The sequence below is a fragment of the Salmo trutta genome, chromosome 10, assembly GCF_901001165.1.
Source record: "Salmo trutta chromosome 10, fSalTru1.1, whole genome shotgun sequence".
Lineage (NCBI taxonomy): Eukaryota > Metazoa > Chordata > Actinopteri > Salmoniformes > Salmonidae > Salmo > Salmo trutta.
Genome location: NC_042966.1, coordinates 7529746 through 7553495, shown reverse-complemented (window position 1 = coordinate 7553495; position 23750 = coordinate 7529746). Strand labels below are relative to the sequence as shown.

At 43.4% G+C, this 23750-nt stretch overlaps 1 protein-coding gene across 4 annotated transcripts in view; it reads right to left on the bottom strand.

Annotated features, from left to right (window-relative positions):
- The window catches only part of LOC115201014 (PH and SEC7 domain-containing protein 1), a 112867-nt gene that overhangs the window by 14771 nt on the left and 74346 nt on the right, over positions 1 to 23750 (bottom strand). For all 4 annotated transcript variants that reach the window (XM_029764200.1, XM_029764202.1, XM_029764201.1 and 1 more), the window contains one exon: positions 1060 to 1103. In XM_029764200.1, coding sequence (XP_029620060.1) covers positions 1060 to 1103 — 44 coding nt within the window. The remainder of the gene's footprint in view (positions 1 to 1059; positions 1104 to 23750) is intronic.

Below are 23750 nucleotides of genomic sequence, written 5' to 3'. Positions count from 1 at the left end.
CAGCTGCTCCAGGATTGCTGCTATTTTGGGGAAGTTAGTGGGAGGCTGTGGTCATACCTTTGTAGAGGATGCAACGAGGACCCTTTAATGAAATGATAGGTGTGTGCGTGTGTGCGCGAGTGTGTGTGTTCAGAAGTGCGTGTTTATGCTTGCGCTGGAACACAGAGGCAAGAGCAGAATGGTAGCTATGGAGCTGTAGCCATGGTGCTGTAACTATGGCAACAAAGCTTGGAAAGCCAGCAACTGAATTGGCATCTCTGAATCACAGTGGCCTGAGATCCAGAATAGCAACCCTTGACACACAAATGTTTCCATCACAATCCGACAACATGCACATCATTAATAAGGATGCTAACAAATCTATCAATACTCTTCACTGTCCAAATACTATTTGAGTGTGTGTGGACTCTGGGTGAACTGTGTGTGTGTGTGTGTGTCAGAACACACACATACCCATTCACACACTCAAAATGCACCTAAATGCACAAATACCGTATGTAGAGTACCAGTCAAAAGTTTGGACACACCTACTCATTCCACGGTTTTTCTTTATTTTTACTATTTTCTACATTGCAGAATAATAGTGAAGACATCAAAACTATGAAATAACACATATGGAATCATGTAGTAACCAAAAAAGTGTTATATTTGAGATTATTCAAAGTAGCCACCCTTTGCCTTGATGACAGCTTTGCACACTCTTGGCATTCTCTCAACCAGCTTCATGAGGTAGTCACCTGGAATGTATTTCAATTAACAGGTGTGCCTTGTTTTGTGGAATTTCTTTCCTTCTTGATGCGTTTGAGCCAGTCAGTTGTGCTGTGGAAAGGTAGGGGTGGAAACTTTGAAGAATCTAAAGTATAATATATATTTTGATTTGTTTAACACTTCTTTTGGTTACTACATGATTCCATATGTGTTATTTCATAGTTTTGATGTATTCACTATTATTCTACAATGTAGAAAATAGTCAACATAAAGAAAAACCCTTGTATGAGTAAGTGTGTCCAAACTGGTACTGTAGATAACAAGGCATGCAGGCATTGAAGCGGAACTCACATTGTCCATTGAAGCTTCTCATTCTTGATTGAGTTGTACAGAGCCTGTGGAAGAAAAACAGAGTAATACACCCATTAGATAATAATGACAAATAGTACACAGATTCACCTGGTAGAAACTAATGGCTGAATCCATCAATCAATAAACGATTTAGTCGTAAAGCCAGTGAACCATCAATCAATCAATCGTTTTGGCTCCTCCTTCCTTTCAAGAATCCTCTTTGTCATGGGGCAAAATTAAGTTTGAGCACTGCATGCTCAATTAAAGTGAGTCTATGGAATAACGCAGCAGGCAAAATAGGATTTTTAAGAAAAAGCAAGTGTTTAAGTGTGCATCCTCATTGATAAATGCAACAGGCTTTTGGAGAGTGTCTGCATTTCGCTTCGCTCTCCCATAAATCTCCTGTGACAGCCAAGCGATTTAGACATTCCTATTCAAATCCAGCCCCTTTAGTGACAATGGGATACGCCAACGGAATATGATCAACCGTTTAGCACTGAGGTTCTGTGAAAGGACTGTAGAGGTAGTGGAGTGCAGAGCTATCAGCCCCTGATGGTAAATTCATATCAAGGCCTAGTAGGGATGGGACTGACGGACAACTGTGACAGCTGACATGATGGAGAGGACTCTAGCAGGAAGTACATCATCACCACTACTGTCCCTCCCACATCCTCTGAATTCGGGGAAAATATACAATGGTGTACCGATTAAGGAGACAGGACACCATTATCAATACATAGTGGGTTCGGATCCCACTTCTAACACCAGCGTTGATAGAAAGACAGGACAAATGGCTGTCATGGGTAGTAGGTCTTACCTGCCATTTAAATCAGTGTTGGCTTTATTTATTAATACATTCTGTCTGATTAAGAAACTGATGCTGATGATGTTCAATTCAATTGAATCATTCGAGTTGATTGACTGTTGGTGTTGGATTTCACCAACTATTCTACAAATAATTTTGCAGTGTGGTTTCTCAGTCAAACCCATTGAAATGAACAATGTGTTTGATGCAGTGTGTCCAATAAAACAAGTGTTCTAAGTTCCCTATTAAACTGTCCCTAACTGAAATACTTGAATGTCAGAGTTTGAGTATTCATGAGCAGCCAGACCATGTAGATTTTCGGTTCTGGGCTGAATCAAATTTCCCATTGCTATGGAGACAAACTGTATCAAATTGAAAATCAAACTGTGTTCCAAGCTTTATGAATATTAATATTCAGCGCAGATACGGCCATCTTTGTGGGAAGCAGGCGTTGGCACATTTCAAAGTCTCATTTACATGCAAGCTTTTGTAGCACAAAACTCTTCAACATAAAATCTGGGGGTGAATTTGTGAACCTGAAAAACAGATGGATTGATCTGCTGTTGCTAGTAGCAACAGTGACTACAGCCATAGTGTCTCATTGAGAAATCTCATTAACTTGGGATTCATGGTCATGTTTTAGTCAATTATTGGTTTCTACATACAGTGGGGAGAACAAGTATTTGATACACTGCCGATTTTGCAGGTTTTCCTACTTACAAAGCATGTAGAGGTCTGTAATTTTTATCATAGGTACACTTCAACTGTGAGAGACGGAATCTAAAACAAAAATCCAGAAAATCACATTGTATGATTTTAAGTAAATCATTTGCATTTTATTGCATGACATAAGTATTTGATACATCAGAAAAGCAGAACTTAATATTTGGTACAGAAACCTTTGTTTGCAATTAGAGATCATACATTTCCTGTAGTTCTTGACCAGGTTTGCACACACTGCAGCAGGAATTTTGGCCCACTCCTCCATACAGACCTTCTCCAGATCCTTCAGGTTTCGGGGCTGTCGCTGGGCAATACGGACTTTCAGCTCCCTCCAAAGATGTTCTATTGGGTTCAGGTCTGGAGACTGGCTAGGCGACTCCAGGACCTTGAGATGCTTCTTACGGAGCCACTCCTTAGTTGCCCTGGCTTTGTGTTTTGGGTCGTTGTCATGCTGGAAGACCCAGCCACGACCCATCTTCAATGCTCTTACTGAGGGAAGGAGGTTGTTGGCCAAGATTTCGCGATACATGGCCCCATCCATCCTCCCCTCAATACGGTTTAGTCATCCTTTCCCCTTTGCAGAAAAGCATCCCCAAAGAATGATGTTTCCACCTCCATGCTTCACTGTTGGGATGGTGTTCTTGGGGTTGTACTCATCCTTCTTCTTCCTCCAAACACGGCGAGTGGAGTTTAGACCAAAAAGCTCTATTTTTGTCTCATCAGACCACATGACCTTCTCCCATTCCTCCTCTGGATCATCCAGATGGTCATTGGCAAACTTCAGACGGGCCTGGACATGCGCTGGCTTGAGCAGGGGGACCTTGCGTGCGCTGCAGGATTTTAATCCATGACGGCGTAGTGTGTTACTAATGGTTTTCTTTGAGACTGTGGTCCCAGCTCTCTTCAGATCATTGACCAGGTCCTGCCGTGTAATTCTGGGCTGATCCCTCACCTTCCTCATGATCATTGATGCCCCACGAGGTGAGATCTTGCATGGAGCCCCAGACCGAGGATGATTGACCGTCAACTTGAACTTCTTCCATTTTCTAATAATTGCGCCAACAGTTGTTGCCTTCTCACCAAGCTGCTTGCCTATTGTCCTGTAGCCCATCCCAGCCTTGTGCAGGTCTACAATTTTATCCCTGATGTCCTTACACAGCTCTCTGGTCTTGGCCATTGTGGAGAGGTTGGAGTCTGTTTGATTGAGTGTCTGGACAGGTGTGTTTTATACAGGTAACGAGTTCAAACAGGTGCAGTTAATACAGGTAATGAGTGGAGAACAGGAGGGCTTCTTAAAGAAAAACTAACAGGTCTGTGAGAGCCGGAATTCTTACTGGTTGGTAGGTGATCAAATACTTATGTCATGCAATAAAATGCAAATTAATTACTTAAAAATCATACAATGTGATTTTCTGGATTTTTGTTTTAGATTCTGTCTCTCACAGTTGAAGTGTACCTATGATAAAAATTACAGACCTCTACATGCTTTGTAAGTAGGAAAACCTGCAAAATCGGCAGTGTATCAAATACTTGTTCTCCCCACTGTATATACACTTAAATGTAATTACAATTCCTGTTCATTTGTTTCTGATTGGAAAACCAGGCAAATTGAACCAAAAGCACAACATACTAACATAAGAAGTAAGCTGTGTATCTCATATCTCAGACATTGTTTACAGTGAGCTCCAAAACTATTGGGACAGTGACACATTATTTGTTGTTTTGGCTCTGTACTCCAACACTTTGGATTTGAAATGATACATTGACTATGATTTTAAGGTGCAGACTGTCAGCTTTAATGTGAGGGTATTTTCATCCATATCAGAAATTACAGCACTTTTTGTAAACACTTCTACACTAATGTGGATAATACCATGATTACAAATAATCCTGAATGAATCGTGAATAATGATTAGTGAGAAAGTTACAGATATCATACTCTCCCAAAAATGATAACCTCCCCTGTTATTGGAATGGTGAGAGGTTAGCATGCCTTGGGTGTATGATATTTGTGCGTCATTCATCATTATTCACGATTAATTTAGGACTGTAATTGACATTGATGTAGAAATATTTAGAAACATTTTTCTATTCTTATTTACAATAAAAGTAACTCCAAACTGGCACAATACATTATTTACCATTAATTTCTATTGGGCACAAAATTATCAGAAACACAACCAAAACAAACAGCAAATGCATCCAACACATTTGTAGAGCCACAAGCTTGATGTAATCATTGTGTGCTAGGAATATGGGACCAAATACTTAACTTGTGACTACTTTAATATACATATAAATGAATTTTTCTAAATAGTTCTGGTCCCCTAAAATGGAGGGACTATGTATAAAAGTGCAGTAATTTCTAAACGGTTCACCCGATATGGCTGAAAATAAAATCTGACAGTCTGCCCTTTAACCTCATAGTCACTGAATCATTTCAAATCCAAAGTGCTGGACTACAGAGCCAAAACAACAAGAAATATGTCACTATCCCAATACTTTTGGAGCTCACTGTATATCTCAGAATACAGTACTGTTCATCCAAACTCCATTAGCTAGCAAAATAGATTATCTCAAACCCAGGGTCCAAAATACGCGTTCTTTCCAAAAAGCCTATATCTTCATTATGGAAGTATACATAATTACTGTAGCAGTATGTTGGAATGAGATCAAGCTAAGAGAGACTGATGCTGATAAACACATTACATTGGTCCTGACTGCCAAGGAGACCGTGGAAGGGAGTCTAATGTAATGGAGATGAGAGGGTGGTGGAATAAGTGAAACGTATGGGGAGGACTTGTCAGAACCAGAAGAGGAGGTGAGGAGGGGGAGAGAGAGGGTGAGGAGTGGGGGGAGAGGCGTAATCAGTGCCATTAGGAGCAACTGGCCTCATTCAGATCAGGATGGATGTTCGTCACCTTCACCTCCGAGCTACGTCAGCGTCACACGGCACCAGGGCAGCAAATGAGAGTTAGCCTTGAGGGCTGGTGTTAGCACCGGTTACTACACACAACATGCCTAGGTTGCCTAGGTTACGGAAGGGCCTGTCAGCCTGGTGAACACCTAATCTACAATGTACTCAACTAACAAATGATTCACAACCACATTTGGTCCATAAACTGCATATAGAAATGAATGCATCTGTGGATGTACAAGGTTGCATTGTCTATGATTGTCTATTTCCCTAAATTACACACACTTACAGTATATAAAGTACTAGGCATGGCATTTTACATTATGTTGACATGACAGCAATGTACAATGTAATCAGAAATAAGAAAACCCTATGATTCTGAGTGCTTAAAACCCAACCCCACTCACTTTAACCCATGCACACACAACCAAAGTAAGTGTTGAACAGTGAAACATGGTCCACACCAGGTTGGGCTATGTTAGTTGGAGTCTTACCCGGGTGGCACATTGTACCTTCTTCCTCTTGCGGGCCTGCGGGTGGTTCTGTCCGTCCTGGGCCTTGCCCAGCAGGTCTGGGAACATAAGGGGCTTCAGGGAGCGCGAGCGGGGGGTTCGGGGGTAGCGGAATGGGTCAATCATACGGAAGTCTCGCCCATAGCGGACTGAGCACAGGGATCGTGAGCGCAGGCGCCCCGCCGAGTGCAGGCTGTTGACACCAATCATGGCCCCTGGGGGTGATGGAACACAGCAGGTAGCACGGGACTAGAGGCCAATTGCCTCAGTTTAGGCAGTCCGTTAGTGTGGACACAGAGAAAGGTACACACTGGACAGTGTCAGAAACGTCCTTTCTTTCTTCGCAAAATGTCTTCTTTCGTTCAGAGAGTTACACAGTACAGCATGGCCGAGAAAGAAATTGAAAAAAGGGTCAGTCAGTCTGTGTTGGCAGCTCCTAGGTACAATAGAGAGACTGAGGGCCAAGCAGTTGAGTGACAGTTCCAAGAAGGAAGCAGACGGCCACGGTGCCAGAGATCATCAAGCTATATCCTCTACACATACACACATCAGGTAATCCGGAATCTGATCAACACCTTCACAGGCAAAACCCAAAGTGCCAGGGCTTTAATAATGGATGATCGGACAGGTCATCTATAAAACATGTGCCGATTGGACGATTCCTTCACTGCCACTCACTGTATTCCCAAGGTACACCATCCACAGGTGATCAGTTAACACTTGTTGGATCAGATCCTGATTGAATTGATCCTCCGGGAGGTTTGATAGTCTTTCGAGTCCTATCTGGAGAACACAGTAGAATCTCTCAAAATGATCCCTAAACAGCCGGCCTCTTGTCCCCCTTCTGCCCAGCTAAAACAGCATGCCTCGTTGTCTCCAAAAATGGCTCTGATCCAATTGGCCAACTTTTGACCAGTGGCGTAACTGCGGGTGACAGATACGTACACACACTCACACCGAAACACACACACACAATGACACACTCGCAGATGGTGCGCGACACTTGCAGAGGTGTGAAAGGACAGCCAGCATGAAACAGATGGGTGCAAAGGGTGGAAATTAAGAGGTAAAAAGGGCACAGGCTCACACACACGCATACGTCCTTGTGCTCATATAAACACACACACAAACACACACAATGTAAAGGGTCAACAGAGGACAATCTTCTTGAGCAAAGATTCCAAAAAGCACTCTCGATTGCGTCACTTGCCCCGGAGAGATGAACAAAAAGAAATGAAGAAACAGGAGAAAAATGTAAGGAACAACTGACTGACTGACTGACTAGGCCAAAGTCCAGGTAAAAGAAAAGGAGAATGACACTGTCAGGGAAAGAGGTACAGTAGAACCCCCTGGTTCAGTCTTATCCAGTAGAGGAAAGGGGGCTATATCCTGTTGCTACCAGTGTAAAAATGGGCACCCTTCTGTCTGTCTGTCAGTCAGAATGGAGTGGTGACTACCCCTCGATTTTAGGAGATTAGCATCCGTCCATCTGTCCAGGACCCTTGTCAGCATCTACTTTTAACACCTTGTTCTTCTAGATCACATGTCTTGTCTCGCTCCCACTTTTCACCAGTTCCAAATCTCTTCCCATTGTGCCATCTGGAGGGGGAGGTTTAGAGTAAAGCTTGTCCTGCTGCTGTTGTCTTTCACACCTTGTTTCTCTCCGTCTTTCGCTTGTCTATCTTTCAACGTTCTGTTTTTGGTTCTGTGTCTTTCTGCTGCTGTGGAGGAGAGCTGCCAGAGTCGTACTGAGGAAAGAAACCAGACAGCGACTGTGAATGTGCTCTCTTTCTCTCGCTCTCGTATGCTCGTTCGTATGCGCACCTCCCTCCATCCCTCCCCTCTCTGTCGGGAGCAAATCACAGCCTTCCAACTCCCTCCTCCAGTCACACACGCGCACGCAGCACACACACAAGCCTCAATATACTTTGAATGGTAACTAGCATTCAGTGCTTGTCTACTCAGTGAGGTGGGAGAGAGAGCGTTAAGGTGAGAGATGGTTGGAATCAGCATGTGTGTTTTGTGTGTGTATGTGTGTGCAGGGTTGGGTAGGTTACTTTCTAAATGTAATCCGTTACAGTAACTAGTTACCTGTCCAAAGTTACGTAACTTTTGGATTACCCAAACTCAGCAATGTAATCTGATTACATTCAGCTACTTTAAGGTTACTTTCCCTTAAGAGGTATTAGAAGAAGACAAAAATGTATGTTACCAATTGAATGTATTTCAGGATAAATCAATGTTAAAGTTTACATAGCTGGCCATATATTGATGTTAAATTTTAATTCATAGGTTGGTTATGTAGGCTTCTTCTAACACATCACTTTCTACTACATATAATAATATGATTAAATTATACATTTACATTAAAAACCAAAGCCTATCAGAATTACAGTCAATCCAATGAATGTTATTCCCCTTGATTTTCAAGAATAGGATTTGGATAGATTATAGATTAGCCAAATTGTTTTACCTGAGCATAACCCCAAAACTAAGGAATTATTAGCCAGCCCTACTCTGTTGTTTATGATTTGGTTGTCATGGAGGACTGATTGGGCTCAATGATTTGCTTTGAAAAATAAATGCTGCACTCATGGAATGGCATGCTTTGAGCACTACTGAAAAGTGCTATTTACATGTGAAAAAGGAATTCCATATGCTGCATTTGCTATAGGCCTATTGTTTACCTTTTTGTTGGTGACACTTTGATATCTTGATAATATGCAGCTGTTTAAGGGCAAATCCACAGATGAAACAATAACAAAATCATCGCACCGCCTCTGTTTTGGTAAAAAGCTGAGGGATGGGCCTGGAAAATTGAACCACTCTCAGATTAATAGCCAGAGCTGACCATCCATGATATCAAAATTATTGTTTTAACCATGTTATGAGGCTATACAGTGTTTGTTTACATTTACAATGTTACAAACAATGGAGAAAAACAAACTTATATTTTGGGATCTCATGGAGTGTGACAGTTGAACTAAGCTCATGAGGCATTTATAAATTATATTCTTCAAGAATCAATGGATTTAAATAGATATAACTTATAAGTCAATGATGAGATTAAATATTGCCCCTTTAAGTCTATCAAAAGTGTGCGAGTTTGAGCATGTGTCCATTAGGCCTATGAATTTATTTTTTATCAGCATGAATTAGATTGAACAATAAAAGCCATAGCCTAGGATCCGCACTATATAGCTGTTGCAAGAGCGAATTTTTCACTGTCTGTCCGCTGGTTTCAAAAACAGTGATTGATAGGCAGCTTAAACCTCTTGAATTCAACCATTATTGGGCTTAAATACACATTTATATTTGTGAACAGCCATCCACAACAACCACAATCTGTAAGGCACGAATATCTAAATGAGAGAGCAGCAGTGTGATTCACATCAATGCGCTATGTAGCGATCGATCAAACACATTTGGTGTGTCAACATCGTGGTCAGACTCGCTCAGGTGGAACAAACTTCAATTTGCGCCTTTTTTCAATGCTGATTTGAATGCCATTGCGAAAACAGAGAAGTGTCAAAGATTTTTTTTCTGAATTTAAAAGTAATCCTTGAAGTAATCACCTAGTTTTTCAAAAGTATCTGTAATCTGTTTACAATATTTTTGCTGGTAACGGATTACAGTTACCGTTACATTTAATCCGTTACTCTCCAGCCCTGTGTGTGTGTGTGGTGTGTAAAAATCCATCATTTCAACCAGTAATGAAAAAGCTCAAACCAGCCCATGCGTCACCAACAAGCGTGTGTTTAATAACAGTCTATTGACGCGTCAATATAAGTAACATAATACAAAAAAAATGCCATCAAAACCCAGTAGTTTAAAATGGAGATATCCGTTTTTTTGCATGGGCTGCATCTCAATCCACCACATCCGCCTATGTTGGCCTTCCGCATCTGCGGTGGAAAGGGACCAAGCTACAGCAGTGTTCGATGGTGTTCTCTGTTTTGCTCTACAACCCCCACAGGCCCCACGGGACTCGTCTGAAGGTAACCCATACAAATGAATGGAAGTATGGAGGTAGTTTTGTGCCAACAAAAATAAAGGGTTACAAATATGTGTCCAAAAAAACTAAAATATTTCCTGAGCTTTCTTACATATCCTAGATATAGGGATAGACACTTCAAAACCTTATTCCATTGACTGTCTTTTTTTGCCATTTATGAATGTGATATTCAATGTGTTTCTATGGACTATAGTAGTGAAGGCCAAATTCAATATTTTATAAAAATATTTTTTAATACCTAAAGCGGTCCTAAAATTCTAAATAAAATAGCTAAATGATCCATGGTATGACCATCTTAAAACAATTCCATATGTTAGCTTAGCACCCCCCAACTGCTTAGACTTTTAGAGGTTAACATTCAAGACAACCGCTATTAAATTATGAATATAACATCCCAAAACAAAATGCAGTAACACCATTTATAAAAGCATATTGCTTTTGCTCCTGTTCTTACAGTCAAGGCATTCGACTGCTGCACAAATGATTGAGTTTAAGTACTAACGCTTTCCCAAGAGTACGATAGCTACAATCACACACCTCAAATTTAAAACAGTATCACCAATGCCAGAAAATACGATTCGTATGTATTGTATGCTCTACAATGATCCCCACCATGTACCCAGCCACTCAAAAAAAAACGGAAAGAAAAGAGATGGAGGGGAAAATGGAGCACCTGTCAGGAACCTGGGCTGAGAAGAGTGATGAAGGAGGAGGACTAGCCTCCAGAGAATGTGTCAGATAGATTTATTGACTTAAGAATCAGTAAGAGGGACAATGGAACAGGATTAATCACCAAATCTACAGCCGTTGGGCTGACGAGAGATTTAATGAGGGTTTCACTCACACAGCTTGTGATGCATCGGTCGGACCGCAAGATTGAAACAACTCAGGTTTGTATATCTAACCGGGAGGCAAGACAAAGGACTAAGAGCTAGATCTATTCTCTGTATGCTTAAGCACAGATGCAAAAAATACCACGGAAACAAGGTAGACTTGGGGAATATATTGCGTGAAGAGGGAGGGGCAGAAAGGACAAAGAGAAAAGGGCTACAACTTATACTAGGCATCCAACAAGATAATGCTTTGTCTAACACATCTTTCCTTGTCTTTTCATATATGCACTGCCCTTGCCAATGCCTTGTATGACCTTATCAAAGGCGGTGGAGCTGACACGTCTGTCTCAAATGAACAGGGGGAGCAGAGATGACCCTTTAGTGGAGCTTAAGTGAAATCCAAAGCGGCCTGCATTAAAACTGACAGTCTGAGGGACAACTTTAGTCGTGAGTAAAAGCCTGACCCTCTCTCTGTTTCTCTCGCTCTCACATACACGAATGAGTGAGCACACACACACACGCGCACACTCTCTCCCTCTCTCTCTCTCTCTCTCATCCACTCTCTCTTATGTTCACTTGTGAGACAGCTTGGGGAGCAGGGGGGGTGCACTCTACAGCCCACATCTCTGCTGATCTAAGCAGCCAACCAGTGCCCCCCCCTCCCCGCCCCCCTCAGACATGACCTCTTTCCCTAAGCCCAGACTGGCAAGGCTGGCACCCAGCAGCATGGCATAAGATATCCTGGCCTGGGCGAATGTCTCTAAGAGGTTTTGGGGACAGACACACAGCCAAATGTAGAAGCAAAAGCACAGTTCACCCTCAAATTCCACAGAGGACAAAATATGATAAACTCTGCTAGTAGATAACCAATGATATAAATTATTACTGTTTTAAGAGTTCCCTAACATATGTAACCCACATATGCCTGATGTTTCATGTCCCCTTTTCAGCATATTTCCTCTCTAAGTGTAACCTAGTTCAGTGCATCGTTAACTGCTTTTAAAACCTCTGAGCTAGAGCAACTGTAGAGTAGAGCATGAGCGAGCAAGCTTACAGTCCCTGGCCTCTACACAGTGCACAATGACTCACTGGCTTGGGCTAGCAGACAACCAATTAAAATAGGTATTTTGAGGGGTTTGGGGATAGCAGCTAAAGTAGCTTTTCTAAGACCGAGCAGATATAGGAGTTAATGAGTAGCTAAAGGCTCAAGGTGAAAATCTTATCCATGTGCTACACAAGGGCCCCAAATCCTAATTGTTATGCGTCATTGGTTTCATATCCACATTTTTATAACAATTAAATAATCAGGAGACAGGAATTATTTCAATCATTTATCTAGAACGTGTTCACTTCTACACATAGAACCCTCATTATGCTCTGTTGCACAACCTCAATACAGAACATTTCCTCCCCTCCTGCTTACAATTGTCCCCATTATGAACAACAGTTCTGAGAAGGTGACTGTCAGTCCCTAGGTGACAACTGCTTGGTCAGGGTGTCACCCAGTAAAAGTACTGGACCACTTCCTGGTGTGGACTGGTGATTATGTCGGTGTCGCTTTACTTAACAGTAACTGATCTGTGTGCCTTTACCAGATGACGTCCTCGGCAGTCTGGATTGTCCAGACTGCCAAGGACGTCATCTGGTAAAGGCACACAGATCAGTTACTGTTGAGTAAAGCGACACTGACATAATCACAAGACCAGTCTGAGCAGTGAATGTAGTAGGATCCCACTTTGGTCCGTTGAGGTAGTTCCTAGCTAAGACGGTTTCTCCAGGATTGAAAGCTCTGCCCTTTGCTCTCAGTTCACAACGTTTGACCTGGCTCTCCTGTTAACGTTGCACGGTCTCCGTTGCGTTGGGAGGTTTGAGTAGGTTGAAGCTTGTGCGAAAGCTTCGATGCAGGCAAAGCCTTGGTGGCTGCATGAGGCATGTTCCTGTAGGATAGCAAGAAGCTGTTCAAGCGTTGGTGCAGTGTCCCTTGACCCCGAGACACTTTTAGCACTAGAACCACTGGGCTTCTCAGCCTCCAAGTACCCCCTAGAGAACGCGTGTGTCGTACACCCCCTTTAACCTACAGTATGTATCAGATTCATCTACTGTGTTGTATTATGGGTGTTACAACATGGCTATACTCGTAATCGTATCCTTAAATGTAGTGTTTCATTATGCCTAGGTATTGTACCAACATCTACTTATCTCCCTGCAGGTTTATGGACCAAAAAAGATGCAGATTAGGAGCAGGGCGTGGAGTTGTGTGTGTGTGTGTCTGTGTCTGTGTGTCCTGTCCTCAAAACTTGCAGCGGGCAGACAAGTTTGCTGTCACTCAGTCAGAGTCCGCATCAGCGTTTCTTCTTCTTTCCCTACTCTCGCTTCGCTTGTTAGATATTATGCATATTGATAGCTTTCTAGCAAACGTCCTCGCCTATTGATTTATCATAGTAGCAGGCTAACAGGAGGCAGCAGCATTCTAAATGATCAGACCAAAACATGGGAAGTGAACAGAGACAGCTCCGGGTGAAATATGAAGTGAGTGAACGGAGACAGCTTCGCTTTATCCAATCAGAGCAGCGGGATCAATGTTCAGCCCGTCCTTCTCTTTACAGACAGGAAAACTAGCAAGTTAAGTTATTTAGAGCACGATGCTGAGGAGGAGTACGACGCGCTGTTGCTTTGGCTGCCTCCTTGGCAGCAGTAGCTGCTTTCTTGGTGTTCACAATTTTTCATCATCACCACACTATTGTTCTAAATGAAATCACCCTCTATCCAGTTCATTCAAATATCAATATTAAGTCACATGCACGATTATCAGTTTCTATCGCCCATTCATCCATTGACGGCATTCATTCAGTGAGGAGAGAGACACATTAGTGCCATGGTACTAGCGCCCAGCAGCACATTTGTCATGGCCCCTGTGAAAAAACTGGTTAACTAACCTCTTAGTGACCCCTTAACACACGAATCCCGTTAGCGGGATGATTTGACAACAGCCAGTGAAATAGCACAGCGGCAAATTCAAAAAACAAAAATCTCATAATTCAAATTTCTCACACATACAAGTATTATACATCCTTTTAAAGATAAGATTCTCGTTAATCTAACCACAGTGTCCGATTTCAAAAAGGCTTCACGGTGAAAGCAAAATATTAGATTATGTTAGCACATCACCTAAACAAGAAAAGCCAAACAGCCATTTTACAAGTAAGGAGAGGCGTCACAAAAACCACAAATACAGCTAACATTAATTACTAACCTTTGACGATCTTCATCAGATGACACTCCCAGGACTCAATGTTAGACAATACATGTATGTTTTGTTAGATAAAGTTCATATTTATATCCAAAAACCTCATTTTACATTGGCGCGTGATGTTCAGAAAATGTTTTGCCACCCAAAACCTCCGGTGAATGAGCACATCAATTTACAAAAATACTCATCATAAACGTTGATAAACATTACAACAGTTATTGAAAGAATTATAGAAACACTACTCCTTAATGCAACCGCTGTGTCAGATTTTAAAATAGCTTTTCGGCGAAAGCACATTTTTCAATATTCTGAGTACAGAGCTCACCATCAAAGCAAGCTATACAGATCCCAGCAAAGTTCTGGAGTCATCTAAACTCAGAATTAGGATTATAAATATTCACTTACCTTTGCTGATCTTCGTCAGAATGCACTCCCAAGACTCCTACAAGAAATGTTTGTTTTGTTCTAAATACTCCATATTTATGTCCAAATACCTCCGTTTTGTTCGTGCGTTCAGATCACTATCCAAAGGCATAACGCGCGAGCGTAAATCCAGACACGAAAAGTCAAATAGTTTCATTACCGTTCGTAGAAACATGTCAAACGTTGTTTACAATCCAGCCTTAGGGTCTTTTTAACATAACACGTCGATAATATTCCAACCGGACAATAGCGTATTCATTTAAGAAGAAAAAGAAGGAATGGCGGGCTCGCACATCACCAAGTCCTTTGTCCTTAGGCAGTCCACTGATTGACTGAGCCCCTATTTTCTGCCCAGTAACAGGAGAAGGATGAAACAAGTTTCTAAAGGCTGTTGACAGCTAATGGAATCCTTAGGAAGTGCAACGTGACCCCACAGACACTGTAGTTTCGATAGGGATTCAAAAGAAGAACTACAATTCTCAGATTTCCCACTTCCTGGTTGGATTTTTCTCTGGTTTTTGCCTGCCATATGAGTTCTGTTATACTCACAGACATCATTCAAACAGTTTTAGAAACTTCAGAGTGTTTTATATCCAAATCTACTAATAATATGCATATCCTACCTTCTGAGTCTGAGTAGGAGGCAGTTTAATTTGGGCACGTTTTTCATCCGAACATGAAAATACTGCCCCCTATCCTTAACAGGTTTTAACAGGCTCTAAATACTTTTCTCTTTGTAATTAAGAAATTCTGACAACTGAGCAATTTAAAATACAACTATTTAGAAAAAGTCAGGAAAGGAGGAGGACGTTGCCTTCAAAATGGCAGATTTATTTTACTTACAAAATCATATGGCAGGGGGCATTGACCTATGGCGGTTCTACTGTTAAGGCATGTTTCGTGGTCTGTACAAACCTCTCCGCCAGTCCATTGGTAAATGGATGATACGGTGCAGACCTGATGTGCTGTACGCCATTGACCTGATTTTTGCATCCCCGACCACGAGCAACATTCTGTCTTCAAATGGACCTGCGAAGTCGACGTGTATTTGTTGCCACACCTCCTCCGGCCAAACCCACAGATGAAGAGGTGCAAGATGAGGTATGTTGCAAACCTTCTGACATGAGGAACATGTTTTCACTTTCTCCTCAATACTTCCATCTAATCCAGGCCACCAGAAGTAGTTTTGTGCAATTTCCTTCATGCAAACCATTCCACAATGACATGGGTGTAGCTGTTTTACACTGGTTTCCTCAGCGAAGGCAGAATGATAACTCTCCTCCCCCACAGCAAACAACCGGACTGTACTGATAGCTCAGTTCTCATCGAAAGGTAGGGTTTCAGTTCCGGAGCATCTCCTACAGCTCTAACTTTGCTGATAATGTCCATCACTTCAGATAACACTGTTTCTGGTGTTTCTCCGCACTTGTGTTGAAGTGACTGGTGCACTTTCCACTTGTCTGAAGTAGAAGTAGTCCACTTGATGTGACCCTGGCTTGACCACAGGTAGTGGTAACCTGGAAAATCCATCTACATTGTGGTGCAGTTCTGACTTGCGGTACTTGATGTCGTAGGTGTGTGCTGACAACAACAAAGCCTACCTTTGCATTCTGCTTGCAGCAAGTGACAGAATTCCAGTAAGCAGTCCAAAGATGCTCGTCAGCAGATGATGATCTGTAAGAAGGGTGAACTTCCTCCCGTACAGATACTCCAAAAACTATCCCTACAGCTTCTCGTTCTATCTGTGCATAGTTACTTTCTGCTTATTTCAATGTGAAAGCTTCTCTTACCAGAAGGCATGATATGGGGCACAACTGCTCCCACACCATACGGACTAGCATCATAAGCTAGTTGGATGGGCAATGACGGGTCAAAGTGTGTCAACGCCTCAGATTTCAGAAGTGTTTCCTTGGTTTTCCCGAATGCTTCCTTGCATTGTTCAGTCCATTTCCATGTTTTGTCCTGACAAAGCAACTGATCCCTTATGTAAAAACCACACGTTTTCATGTGATCATATGTGATCTTATGTGAAGTTAATGTGATATCATGTGACAACATGTAAAGCAACATGTGATACCATGAAAATACACATGTGAAGTGTTCCTAAAACACATTTCACAAGATTTCATATGTGAAATTTCATGTGAAATCATGTGATTTTCCATATGTGAAATCATGGGTTTTTTCTGTAAAGGCATGTAGCGGCTTCAGCTTCGTTGCTAAGCTCAGAATAAAGCGTCCGGAGTAATTCAGTAACCCCAGGAAAGAACGTAGTTGGATGACGTTCTGATAGCCTTGATCTTGGATGGAGCCTTTTGCAGGCCCGTGGCGTTGATGACGTGTCCAAGGTATTCAACCGATGATTGGAAGAATGCACATTTGTCCTTACAAACTTGCAGTCCGTAGTCCTTCAATCTCTGTTAGGTCACATCCAAGTGCTGGAGATGGTCCTCTTCATCTTTCCCAGTAATGAGAATGTCATCCAGGTAACATTGTACTCTTGGCAATCCACTCAAGATCTGGTCCATCGCCCTCTGGAACAGCGCTGGCACACTTGTGATTCCAAACGGTAGACGACAGTACCTGAAGAGCCCCTTCTGTGTCACGACAGTCAGCAGCTCCTTTGACTTTTCATCCACGTGCATCTGCAAGTAGGCTTGGCAGAGGTCAATTTTGCTGAACTTTTGACCCCCAGCTAAGCCTGCGAAAAGGTTGTTGATGTGTGGTAGCGGATGCTGCTCGGCAGACAACACAAGGTTAACTCTGTTAAAGTCTCCACATATCTTGATTCCACCATCCTTCTTAAGTACTGGTACGGTGGGGGTTTCTCATTCACTCATGCTGACCAGCTCCAGTTCTTTGTTCTTGACTAAAGTGTCCATATCAGCCTCAACCTTTGGTCTGATAGCATAAGGTACTGGTCGTCCTTTCAGAAACTTTGTTTTGCTGTCTGGCTTAATGCTAAGCTTCACTGTAATTGTCTTTCATGCTAATGCTAAGCTTCACTGTAATGTCTTTCATGCTACCCATTAAAGACTTATCCATGTTTCTTTAAGATGGCGGGAAGTCCTGTGTCTCCATGTGTCATAGTACGCATTGTGGCAGACCAGGGGGTTTGATCTAAATGTTTACGCAGATCAGACACAAGTGTGATAACTCAGTTTCAAGGATGTTTATTTCAAAACAATAAAGAAAAATAAAAGAATATGGTCTCCTCCAGGAGACCTCTTCCGGGTTACCGTCTTCGGGGCTTTGGGGAATGCTGTCTCCTCTGGGGTAGAACACCGAGCTCCTCGGTTCTAGCAGACTGTGACGACGTCTATCAACCTCTCACTAGCAGTCTTCTTGATTTCTTCTGTGCACTGATGAACCTCTTTAGCAGCTATTTTCATGAACACACTGACTTCAATGGCCTCTTCTGAGTACAAGTCTGTCTCTAATGGTGTCATTTAGTACATCATTAATCTCACAGTGCTCTGAAAGGTTCTTTAATGCAGCAGAAAACATTGCCACTGATTCTCCCTCTTCTTGATTTCTTCTGTGGAACCTTCCCAGCAATAACTACTGGTTTAGGTGAAAAGTGTCCTTTCAGTATTTCCACAATATCCCCATACATCTTATTACCTGGTCTGTCTGGCTGTAGTAGGCTGCGTAGTAATTTAAATGTCTTTGGCCCTATGCGGCAGCTTTAGCATCATTACCTACTCCATTCCTGCCCTCCCCTGGTCAAACTATGATGCCGTCTGCCATGTGGTTGCAAATCTTCAACAACTACTTGGTGGCTATCAATGCTACAGGAAATGATGGCCAGATGCTAGGAAGTGTTGTAACTTTGGCTATGGATATTCCAGATCATTTTCTGATTAATTAGTGGAATAATTAATTGATCTAATATATTGTAATACATTTGGTTATCTTATCCAAATTAATCAAAGGTGGGGCACCATTAATGTTTATATATATATAAAGAGAAAGATCCCTAGAATTAACTCTATCCTCTATCCCTAGTTATCATTAACTGTTATTATCAGGACAGCAGAGGTCCGATGGCAGCCAGATGCAGACAGTTTGAATCACAGATGTTTATTTACAAAACAGAGGGCAGGCAAATGGCAGGTCAAGGGCAGGCAGAGGTCAGTAATCCAGGGCAGAGTCAGAAAGGTACAGAACGGCAGGCAGGCTCAGAGTCAGGGCAGGCAGAAGTCAGTAATCCAGGGCAGTGTCAGAAAGGTACAGAACGGCATGCCGGCTTAGGGTCAGTGCAGGAAGAATGGTCAAAACCGGGAAGACTAGAAAAAAGCAACTATAGAAACTTGAAAAATTGGAAAACGCGCTGGTAGGACTTGACGGGACAAGACGAACTGGCATAGCTGAAGAACATACGCACATCCAGGTACTTTCCGCAGGTGCTGGAGTTATATGTAAACTCATGGAAAACAGAAAGAAAAGCGCTGCACACTGCTGCTAGGTGATAACATTTACAATGTTTCGACCCTTAGGTCTTCATCAGGCATCCGTATCTCAGGTGGGAGTGGAGGGTCCTATATATAGGGGAAGCATTCAATGACATCACTTCCTGAAACAGGAGGTAAAAAATGTATAACATAGTTTCACAATATTAACATTCAATGTATCAAAATATATGATCATACACAGACAATGTGATCAATATTTATAGTAATATTCATACAATATTCAATTAGGATTAAAAAAACTATTTAGAATTATTTAAACTATAAAAACAGTTTCAAGTCAAACTACTCGTTAAGGCCAAGAGGAGACAGTGTGTTTAGCCTGTGGATCCAGAAAGATTCTGTTTGAGAGGAAAGAGAGGAATAAGTTTCCTCTCAAAGGGAATCTTTCTGGATCCACAGGCTGAACACACCGTCTCCTCTTGGCCTTAACGAGGAGTTTGACATGAAACCGTTTTTTATAGTTTAAATAATTCAAAATAGTTTTTTTAATCCTAATTGAATATTGTATGTGTATGTATATTACTAAACTCAGCAAAAAATTAAACGTCCTCTCACTGTCAACTGTGTTTATTTTCAGCAAACTTAACATGTGTAAATATTTGTATGAACATAACAAGATTCAACAACTGAGACATATACTGAACAAGTTCCACAGACATGTGACTAACATAAATGGAATAATGTGTCCCTGAACAAAGGGGGAATCAAAATTAAAAGTAGCAGTCAGTATCTGGTGTGGCCACCAGCTGCATTAAGTACTGCAGTGCACCTCCTCCTCATGGACTGCACCAGATTTGCCAGTTCTTGCTGTGAGATGTTACCCCACTCTTCCACCAAGGCATCTGCAAGTTCCCGGACATTTATGGGGGGAATGGCCATAGCCCTCACCCTCCGATCCAACAGGTCCCAGACGTACTCAATGGGATTGAGATCCGGGCACTTCGCTGGCCATGGCAGAACACTGACATTTCTGTCTTGCAGGAAATCACATACAGAACGAGCAGTATGGCTGGTGGCTTTGTCATGCTGGAGGGTCATGTCAGGATGAGCCTGCAGGAAGGGTACCACATGAGGGAGAAGGATGTCTTCCCTGTAACGCACAGCGTTGAGATTGTCTGCAATGACAACAAGCTCAATCCGATGATGCTGTGACACACCGCCCCAGACCATAACGGACCCTCCACCTCCAAATCGATCCTGCTCCAGAGAACAGGCCTCAGTGTAACGCTCATTCCTTCAACGATAAATGCGAATCCGACCATCAACCCTGGTGAGACAAAACCGCGACTCGTCAGTGAAGAGCACTTTTTGCAAGTCCTGTCTGGTCCAGCGAGGGTGGGTTTGTGCCCATAGGCGACGTTGTTGCCGGTGATGTCTGGTGAGGAGCTGCCTTACAACAGGCCTACAAGCCCTCAGTCCAGCCTCTCTCAGCCTATTGCGGACAGTCTGAGCACTGATGGAGGGATTGTGTGTTCCTGGTGTAACTCGGGCAGTTGTTGTTGCCATCTTGTCCCTGTACCTGTCCCGCAGGTGTGATGTTCAGATGTATCGATCCTGTGTAGGTGTTGTTATACGTGGTCTGCCACTGCGAGGATGATCAGCTGTCCATCCTGTCTCCCTGTAGCTCTGTCTTAGGCGTTTTACAGTATGGACATTGCAATTTATTGCCCTGGCCACATCTGCTGTCCTCATACCTCCTTGCAGCATGCCTAAGGCACGTTCACGCAGATGAGCAGGGGCCCTGCGCATCTTTATTTTTTCAGTAGAAAGGTCTCTTTAGTGTCCTATGTTTTCATAACTGTGACCTTAATTGCCTACCGTCTGTAAGCTGTTAGTGTCTTAACGACCGTTCCACAGGTGCATGTTCATTAATTGTTTATGGTTCATTGAACAAGCATGGGAAACAGTGTTAAAACCCTTTACAATGAAGATCGGTAAAGTTATTTGGATTTTTATGAATTATCTTTGAAAGACAGGGTCCTGAAAAAGGGGCGTTTCTTTTTTTGCTGAGTTTATAAATATTGATCACATTCTCGGTGTATGATCATATATTTTGATACATTGAATGTTAATATTGTGAAACTATGTTATACATTTTTTTACCTCCTGTTTCAGGAAGTGATGTCACTGAGTACTACCCCTATATATAGGACCTTCCACCCCCACCTGGGTTATGGATGACTGATGAAGACCTAAGGGTCGAAACGTTGTAAATAAATATCACCTGGGAGCATGAGCAGTAGTGTGCAGTGTTTTCCTTTCTGTTTTCCACAAGACGAACTGGCAACAGACAAACAGAAAACACAGGTATAAATACACAGGAGATAATGGGGACAAATGGGAAACACCTGGTGGGGGGGTGGAGACAAGAACAAGACAGGTGAAACAGATCAGGCTGTGACAGTACTCCCCCCCTAGGGGTGCCACCTGGCGTCCTACCCGGGCACATACCTGGTTGACCGGGGTGCCAGCGGCGGAACTCAGCGATGAGGGCTGGGTCCAGGATGTTCCTAGCGGGGACCCAGCACCTCTCCTCCGGGCCATAACCCTCCCAGTCAACCAGGTACTGGAATCCCCTGCCCAGAGGTAGAACACTCAGGACCGTGTAAGTCGGATGGCCATTCGATGAGATGGGCGAGAGGGTTGAGCCTGGAAACAGGAGACAAAGGGCTGAGAGACAAGGGTTTAATTCTGGATACATGGAAAGTGGGATATATACGGAGAGTGCAGGGCAACAAAAGGCGAACAGCAGAGGGGCTAAGGACCTTAGAGATGGAGAAAAGGCCGATAAAACGGGGGGAAAGTTTGCAGGACTCCACCCAGAGGGGCAGATCCCGAGTGGACAGCCATATCCTCTGCCCGAGACGATAGTGGGGAGCTGGGGTCCCAGACCGGGCTCTCTTCCAGCTACGACCACAGTGGCTGACGAACATCTGGGCCAAGGGTATGCTGACCACTTACTCCTGCTCAGGGATGGGTGGAGGATGATAACCCATGGAACACTTGAATAGTGAGAGACCAGTGGCCGAGCAGGGAAGGGTGTTTTGGGTGTATTCGACCCACACGAGTTGCTGGCTCCAAGTGGTGGGGTTGGCGGAGATCAGGCAATGAAGGGTCTTCTCCAGGTCCTGATTGGCTCTCTCCGACTGGCCGTTAGATTGGAGGCTGGCCGATGCCCCAATGAGGGTTCAGAACGCCTTCCAGAACCGGGACGAGAACTGAGGACCGCGGTCGGAGACCTTGTCCCCCGGAAGTCCATGGATCCAGAAGACATGCTGCAGCATGAGCTGGGCCGTTTCCTTGGCTGCGGGTAGGGAGGGGAATGAAATGGGCGGTTTTGGAAAACCTATCCACCACAGTGAGGATAGTGGTGTTGCCATCTGATGAAGGGAGACCTGTGACGAAGTCCAGGGATATATGGGACCGGGGGTGCTAAGGAATGGGAAGAGGTTGAAGGAGGCCAGCCGGAGCTTGCCGCAGAGTTTTATTCTGGGCACACACTGTCCAGGCGGCGACGAACGTGGAGACGTCAGGAACCAAGGTGGGCCACCAAAAATGTTGTTGTAGCGGCTGGGAACGCTGTGCCTCACGGACATGGTTCTCCATACCCCAGATGAGTGCAGCCACGAGACAAGAGGAAGGGAGGATGGTCTCGGGGTCCGTTGGTGTAGCAGCGGGGCTATAGAGGCGTGAAAGAGCATCACATTCTAGGACCCCGGGCGGTAGGAGATGGTGAAGTTGAATCGAGTGAATAGCAGGGTCCATCGAGCTTGCCTGGAGTTGAGGCGCTTGGTGGTGCGGAGATATTCCAGGTTCTTGTGATCTGTCCATACTATCAATGGGTGTTCCCCCCCTCTAACCAGTGCCTCCACTCCTCCAACACCATCGTCACACGAGTAGTTCTCGGTTACACACTTTGTAATTCCTTTCCGTGGTGTTGAGACGATGGGAGAGGAAAGCGCAGGGATGCAGCTTTTGGTCTTGGGCCGAACGCTGGGACAGGACAGACCCTACTCTGGCGTCCGAGGCGTCGACCTCCACCACAAACTGCCGGGATGGTAGTGAATTGGTGTTTGAGGTCCAAGAACGTCCGTTCTGCAGCTGGAGACCACGTGAACGGGACCTTGGGAGTAGGGCTGGGTGGTATACCTTATTTTATGATATACCAGTATTGATGCAGGGACCGGTTTGGGTTTTTACTTTACCTTCTATACCGGTACTTTAATGTTTGGTTTGTTAAATGTGAAACGCCATGTGTAATGTCATTTTTTATAGTTTACTTCGCTACTTGAGTCACCTCGGCTTTCTCCCTGTGCCAATTTCTACACAGACCTAGCCACGCCCCCTGTCACTCAAGGAGCGCATTTGATGTTCAACCACGAGACCCTTGCATTCAGTCTGCATGGTCAATGCAGCACATGCAACAATGTTGATGACAACAATGTTGTTTTCACTTTGCTTCTTAATATAAATCCACTAGCGTTCTATAATGACACAGTTTATAGTTTGGGTTTCTTACATCAGCAAACAGCTAGTTTGTCTTTTCTTAGCAAGTTGCCCGAAATCTTGTTAGCCGCTAATGCTAATAGCTAGCTAGCTAATAAATGTACTGAGTAAAAGCAAACGTAGCTAGCTAACACAGCCTGATAATACCAGTGATGGTGTAGACCTAAATCAGCATGTTGTTTGTGCATCAGTGTCTTCTAAATCAAAGAGGAATATGCAAAGCAAGAATATG